We start from the raw sequence: 7,033 nt of genomic DNA on the forward strand, positions 1-7,033 counted from the left end.
CATCGGGCTGATTTACCAATATCCCTACAAATATATTATTTATTCATGCAGGAAATAATGAAGATTGCTTCATGATCAAAGAAAAAATAAATCAAAGAAAGAGTAAATTAGCGAAAGAAGAAGTCGAAGAAAGAAGGATACAAAAGTTTTGAGATTCGACCCAAGTATGCGAGTAGAGTAGAATCTCGGGGGCTACTGACATGGGTATGCCATATTGGATCCTAAGCATTGATATCCCTGGTACAAACCCCAGGAGGGAATAGAGGAAATCCCACGACGAAGACTTCTAGAGGAATCTGAAGATATCTTATTAGGAAAGCTAAGCCCATATCGGATGAACCGACATGTACTGTAACTCGACCTCGAGGTGGACTCAGAGACCTAGCCCGCTATATAAGGGCTGAGAGGAGACAAACTGAATCAGAGAAAACACCCATGTAACCCGGCCTAGTTCCACATATTGTAATCTCTGCGATTTGCCCCTGATAGTAATACTTGTCGGCCGCCTAAGTTTGGCTGACCAGTTTGTTGATTCATCAGTGTCCTCCTTCCTGGAACCCAAGTCCATAATTATGGGCATTGACGAAGTTAACCCTTTGTCACCTGGTACATGTCTAGCCCCCGTCTTCGTCTAGATTAATCCTCTAGCTTCATGAAGTACATGTTATGTACTCTCGGTATCCTCTCAGTTTAGTCGATAAGCTTTGCCCTTGGTCTGCTGCGCTTAGTTCTGCTCTAGTTCATCCATTTGATTAACTAGACCACCTGCTCATAGTGTCTCTATGTGTGATATCAATGTTAAGTGTTAGCTAAACACTAATGTTTAGTTTCATCGGTAAAATGTGCAGTGTTTCTTTTACATGTTCTACTAGATAGTTTTACCTATCTAGTTTTCTATTGATTCCAACAAATGATTATTATTATTGTTGCATCCATGTTGATGCTTATTATGTTGATTTGGTAATCTCTACATACTTGCAGATTATTGTGTTTGTGTCTTGGATTCCCATGGGGTTCCTTTGTTGTACCATTACTAGTGAATTCATTTGAATTGTATTGGGAAACCTTATAGTTTTATATCCAAGTCTTGCACTATAAGTTATGTTGAGCATGATCATGTTAGTGATTGTGTTGATATATTCATGGGTTTTCCTTTAGTTTTGCATTGTCTAATGAATCAATTTCAATGGAAAAAAGTGCGGTGGAGGAAAACGTATGTGTTAATCCATGGTGCTCTTATGTTGTTGAGAATGATGTGCTCACTGTGAAACATTGATGGTGCATGTGCTTGTGCCACTGATAATTTCATCACATTGATGAATTTGTTGTATTTAAGATTAGCACTCTGTGGTGCCTCCAAATGGAGTGTGCACAAATGCTCATTTATGTTGATGCTTTTTTTATGCTTCATAGCAAAGAGCTTATGACTGTGTAGCTTGGCATAGCTTGCGTGTACTTGATTATGCTTGTGCCCATGTATTGTGTGTAGCTTAGTCCTCTATGTAGTGTGCTATGTGTGTAGCTTAGTCCTCTCTGTAATGTGCTATGTCTGATGTATCTCGTGACTTACACAAAGATAGGTTCATTCCATGAATGATTTGAGTGTTGTACTTATTCTTTGACCAGGCTATAGATCAAATGATGTCAAATTTATTTCCCTCCAACAACTAGATATGCTAGAGACTATGTTTGTTGGCCCTTTCCTGGGATTTGATCCATTTGATAAGTTCGTGTACCTTCTATAATACTACTCTGTATCTGTGGAATGCCAACTTGTTGCATGTAGAGAAATGATGGTCTTGTGGCTCTTATAGACCAGCTTCTTGTGATTTTCCTTTTCCTCCTCGCAGCTTGATCGGATTCCTAGTTATTTTATGTAACCATGCATTTTGGATTGGTGGTGTTCTAGTTTGTGGTGATTTTCTGGAACACATATGTGTTCTTGAGCTATGTTTGTCGATGGACTTGTCTTTGATTGCCTTTCAATAAAAAGTATAGGGTGGTGAACTTGGTATTGGCTAGTTGCTTTTGTGACTATTCCTTTTAAGTGATTATGGTTGACCTTGTCATGTCGACAACACACACATGGAGTGTGTGTAAGCTTCTTACAAGTGTGACTCGTTGTGGTGCAAGTTAGAACCAAGTGATGCATCTCCCCTTTGGGATCAACATGATTGGTTCCATGTTTATCACTGCATGGTCATTTTCTATGAGTAGTGATGCCTAATTTAATCAGTAGTTTTTGATGTTGCTTGCTTCTGACGATGATCTCAACTGTTACCATCAAGGTCTCTTCTATAGTTTTGTTTTCCCATTCCTTTGTTAATGAATTTGACAATGATTTAATCATATGGTTTCTTATTGTGCTATTTATCATTGTCTAGGCTTGATGTCCATTTTGTAGTGTTGCCTACGCTCTCGACATTACTGTGAGTTCTTGGTGTTGCCTAAAAATGTTGCTACCTTGCTTATGATCCGGTAATCATCTATGTTGCCTCTCTGTTTTCTCCTAAATCATCTTGTGTGCATTCCAGAAGTTCTTCCTGCAATCACTTTGTTAAGCTCAAAAGGCAATATTCCTCACCCTTCTAGTGAAGGCAACATTCTAACCATATCCCCCTCTTATTGCCTTTTATTATGTGGTGAAGACTAAACCCTAGTTTAGTCTTAAGTTTTGTACTTTTATTTTTATTCGTCACAAAGTTGTAATGAACAATGTAATATCCAAATATCAATAAAATGTAATTTTTCTTATTTACGTTGGTGTTCCTTGTCTTTGTTTAGTTGAGTTTGAATTCTAATTTGAATGTATAATTCAAATTCCATTTTTAAATTCAAATGTTATATTTGTCATTTTGTTTTGCATGTTTTCATTTTCTTTTTGCAAATATCAACAAATATTATTTTGAAATAAAAATATATTTATAATTTCAGATGCATGCAATGAGATGCACAAATTTTTTTATCTTACCCTCCCGTGTCCTACTCCCTCTCTCACAGTTTATTAGACGTGCGAGTATCCCTAGGTCACAAATTTGATCAAGTTAGCATTAGTTATATGTTATAAAAAATATATCATTAGAAAACTTTAGATGTTCTATTTACTAACGATATAATTTTTGCATTATACAATTTAAATTATATAGGTTAAATTGATGACCTAGGGATATGAGGAAGGCTCTAAACTGAGAGGGAGGGAGTATTATATTCTGGTGTTACATCCGGCATTTCAAACCGTCAGGACTCGCATGTACTGTTGTAGTGAATTTCATGTTTTATCTGGGTGATTTTGAAAACTCTTGTGTACCTGGTACATATATATAACGGAGTGTCATCTAGCCATGTCTTACGACAATCGCACCCACTGTTGAATCGAAAAGAGCCAAACTGACATAAGACCTATCAAAAATGATAGTCGGTCGATTTCTTTTCATCGGAGATGATGGCTTCTCTCTAAAATTGTTTAGTACAAACAAATTACCAGAGCCATCTTTGTCTGCTTTTCATTTATTAAAACAACTAGCAGGAGCACCGCCTTTTTAATTAGATAAAAGGAGAAAATGGCACTAAAACGTCATTTGAATTGGCAGTGAATTATGGGTACCCTCACCCTCCCATGTCATTTTTCATCTGAATTGACCAAGTTACATAAGGCAAGGAGTACAAGTGTGCAGAAATGTAGATTGAGCAAAGAGAGGTCGTCGTCGATAGAGGGAGGGCATACACTTCCCCTAGTCTACACAGGCGTGTAATATGTTTGATTCTGGTTTAGTTGGTTGGATGATTGTTGGCAGGGGAGATGTTTCTCACCCACTACTGTACTGTCGCTTCTAAGCTCGTTGCATAGCCTCCTTTGCTTCTAGTATCTCAAACACTTAGGGAAAGGATTGGTAAAACCATGGGCTACCTTTCTCTACTTTGCGCAAACGAGAGAAGATGAGAGCAGTTGCTGGCAACAAACACCCTGAATTTTGTGTAGTAGAACATCCTCCGACACCGACGGCTCCTCGCTTTCTGCTGCACTCCTCACCAAAGACACCAAAATCGATTAGTTTACTCACTGTAGACGCACGCACGCACACTGGAGCGAGCAACATTGGCAAAAATTCTTGTTGGGAAAGAAGAGCCAACAAGGCAAGAAGTATGGACGACAGCAACGCATTAATTTTTTGCCCATCCTGAATTCAAAACCTTGCAAGACTATAGCCAGGTGAAACATTTCCACACGGCTAGTGTGCAGATCATATATATACACGGTGGCGCCAAACACATTTCCCAACTCACCAAGCACCCCGCCATTTCTTTATCACGAGGCCTAAATCCACCTTGGTTAATTATAACACCACTTAGCAAGTACTGTTACAAGGTTTTTAAGTAGCACGCACGGCGGCGGCAATGGATGCCGGCATGTTGGAGTTGCACCCTGGCGCCGTCGCCGCGACGGTCGTGGCATTGGCTTCGGCGTACATGGTGTGGTTCTGGGCGCTGTCGAGGCGGCTGTCCGGCCCACGGATGTGGCCTCTCGTCGGCAGCCTCCCGAGCGTCGCGATGAACCGGACGCGTCTCCACGACTGGATCGCCGACAACCTGCGCGCCACCGGCGAGGCGGCGACGTACCAGACGTGCATCCTGCCGCTGCCGTTCCTGGCGCGGAGGCAGGGGCTGGTGACGGTGACGTGCAACCCTCGGAACCTGGAGCACATCCTGCGCGCGCGCTTCGACAACTACCCAAAGGGCCCCAGTTGGCAGGCGGCGTTCCACGACCTCCTGGGCCAGGGCATCTTCAACTCCGACGGCGAGACGTGGCTGCTCCAGCGCAAGACGGCGGCGCTCGAGTTCACCACCCGGACCCTGCGCAACGCCATGGCGCGCTGGGCCAACCGCTCCATCAAGGATCGCCTGTGGCTTATCCTCGCAGACCACTGCGACGCCGCCGCCAGCGTCGACCTCCAGGACCTCCTCCTGCGTCTCACCTTCGACAACATCTGCGGACTCACCTTCGGCAAGGATCCCGAGACGTTGTCTCGCGACCTGTCGGAGAACCCCTTCGCCAACGCTTTCGACGACGCCACCTTGGCGACCATGCAGAGGTTTCTGTTCCCCAGCTTCCTGTGGCGGATCAAGAAGGCGCTTGGCCTCGGCAGCGAGCAGAGCCTCCGCAAGAGCCTCGCGGTGGTGGACCAGTTCATGACGGAGACCATCGCGACGCGGAAGGCGACGCCGTCGGACGACCTGCTGTCCCGGTTCATGAAGAAGCGCGACAGCAACGGCAGGGCGTTCCCGGAGGACGTGCTCCAGTGGATCGCACTCAACTTCCTGCTCGCTGGACGCGACACGTCCTCCGTGGCGCTCAGCTGGTTCTTCTGGACGCTCATGCAGAGGCCCGACGTGGAGCGTAAGGTGCTCCTCGAGATCGCCTCCGTGCTCAAGGTGACGCGTGGCGACGACACGGCGAGGTGGGCCGAGGAGCCGCTCGACTTCGACGAGCTGGACCGCCTCGTGTACCTGAAGGCGGCATTGTCGGAGACGCTGCGCCTGTACCCGTCGGTGCCGCAGGACTCGAAGTACGTCGTGGCCGACGACGTGCTTCCCGACGGCACCGTGGTGCCGGCCGGATCGGCGATCACCTACTCCATCTACTCGGTGGGGAGGATGGAGAGCATATGGGGGAAGGACTGCGTGGAGTTCAAGCCGGAGCGGTGGCTGTCGGCGGACGGCAACCGCTTCGAGCCCGTCAAGGACTCGTACCGCTTCGTGGCGTTCAACGGCGGGCCGAGGACATGCCTCGGCAAGGACCTCGCCTACCTGCAGATGAAGTCCATCGCGTCGGCGGTGCTGCTGCGCCACTCGGTGGAGCTCGTGCCGGGGCACCAGGTGCAGCAGAAGATGTCGCTCACTCTGTTCATGAAGAACGGGCTCCGCGTCAACGTCAAGCCTAGGGACCTCGCCAGCTACGTCATGCCGCCGGAGGAAGCACCGCCACTGGCGTCAGTCGTGATCCCGACCACCACTGCCGCCGCTGCATAGTCTTTCTTGCGTCTGCCTACGTACATTGGTTTCTGAATTCTGATACTTGCTCGTTCTGCCTGCTGAATTTGTTGTGCTTGGTGTCATACGGCTGTGTGCGTACTTTTGTGTAATTGGGGTTGTGTACTTTTGTTGTGGTGTTAGTGAATCGACAAATGAATTGAACTTATATACATTGCATGCTTACTTGTAAAGAATTTTTTACTCCACTGTGTTATGGCATTTTTATTATCGCGTACACAGCCACAAACGTATTTGTGTCGACTGACGCTGGACACCCTAATAGAGTAATAGATACATACTATTCGTCTGACCGTTGCTAACACTGATTGACAATTAGATTCTCCCTCCATTTCGTATTGTAAAACGCTTTACAAGCTAATTAGCTTGCTAAAAGGAAATTTACCTCAAAAAAAAAAAAAGCTTGCTAAAAGGAAACAGCGGAGGTACCATGAAACACATCCCGTACGGCTTAGCGTGCTAAACCACTAGTAGCTACCCACTATGTACCAGCCAAAGAAATCGAAACAACAAATGACACTTTGTCACTCGCTGAACAAACAGAGTGAGGGAATTCTAGATTTCTGATGAGATATAGGCAGTACCGCAGTAGGCTTAGCAGGAGCAACACTTTTCAGGGTTTCCAACCAAACAAAGATTTTTTGGTTGGGAAACTAGCTTGGGTTGGTAATTTTGTTTGACCAAATCGGTGACAACCTTGACTGCTCTAATGTGCAGGTAAGACTTACGTTGATTCTCTCCATCTCAACGGCCGTTGTACTGATTTCGTTGCTTTGAATAATATTTCTTAGGGTGCGTCTAAAACTTCACTCAACTGAGAATTAACTTACTTCTCAGCTAAGTGAAGTCATCGCATGATTTTGTACTATGCAAGTTTTTTTTTTTGTCTTGTGTGACCATCTGAACCATTTTCTTAGTCGCAACCCACTTACAGCTCGTCGACTACCACGCACAAGAATAATAATGTTAGTACCACCATTCGAGA

At 45.2% G+C, this 7,033-nt stretch overlaps 1 protein-coding gene across 1 annotated transcript; it reads left to right on the forward strand.

Moving 5' to 3' along the window:
• Positions 1–4,267: 4,267 nt before the first annotated feature.
• LOC127344407 (cytochrome P450 86A1) lies at positions 4,268–6,224 on the forward strand. The gene has a single exon (XM_051370670.2). It carries the CDS (start codon positions 4,396–4,398, stop codon positions 6,025–6,027), a length of 1,632 nt encoding a protein of 543 aa, XP_051226630.1. The 5' UTR covers positions 4,268–4,395; the 3' UTR covers positions 6,028–6,224.
• Positions 6,225–7,033: the final 809 nt, after the last annotated feature.

Source organism: Lolium perenne, chromosome 3 (assembly GCF_019359855.2).
Source record: "Lolium perenne isolate Kyuss_39 chromosome 3, Kyuss_2.0, whole genome shotgun sequence".
In the NCBI taxonomy this organism is placed as follows: Eukaryota; Viridiplantae; Streptophyta; class Magnoliopsida; order Poales; family Poaceae; genus Lolium; species Lolium perenne.

Excerpts from the sequence above, each read along its gene's own strand:
- LOC127344407 (XM_051370670.2), top strand. The coding sequence starts at position 4,396 with ATGGATGCCGGCATGTTGGAGTTGCACCCTGGCGCCGTCGCCGCGACG.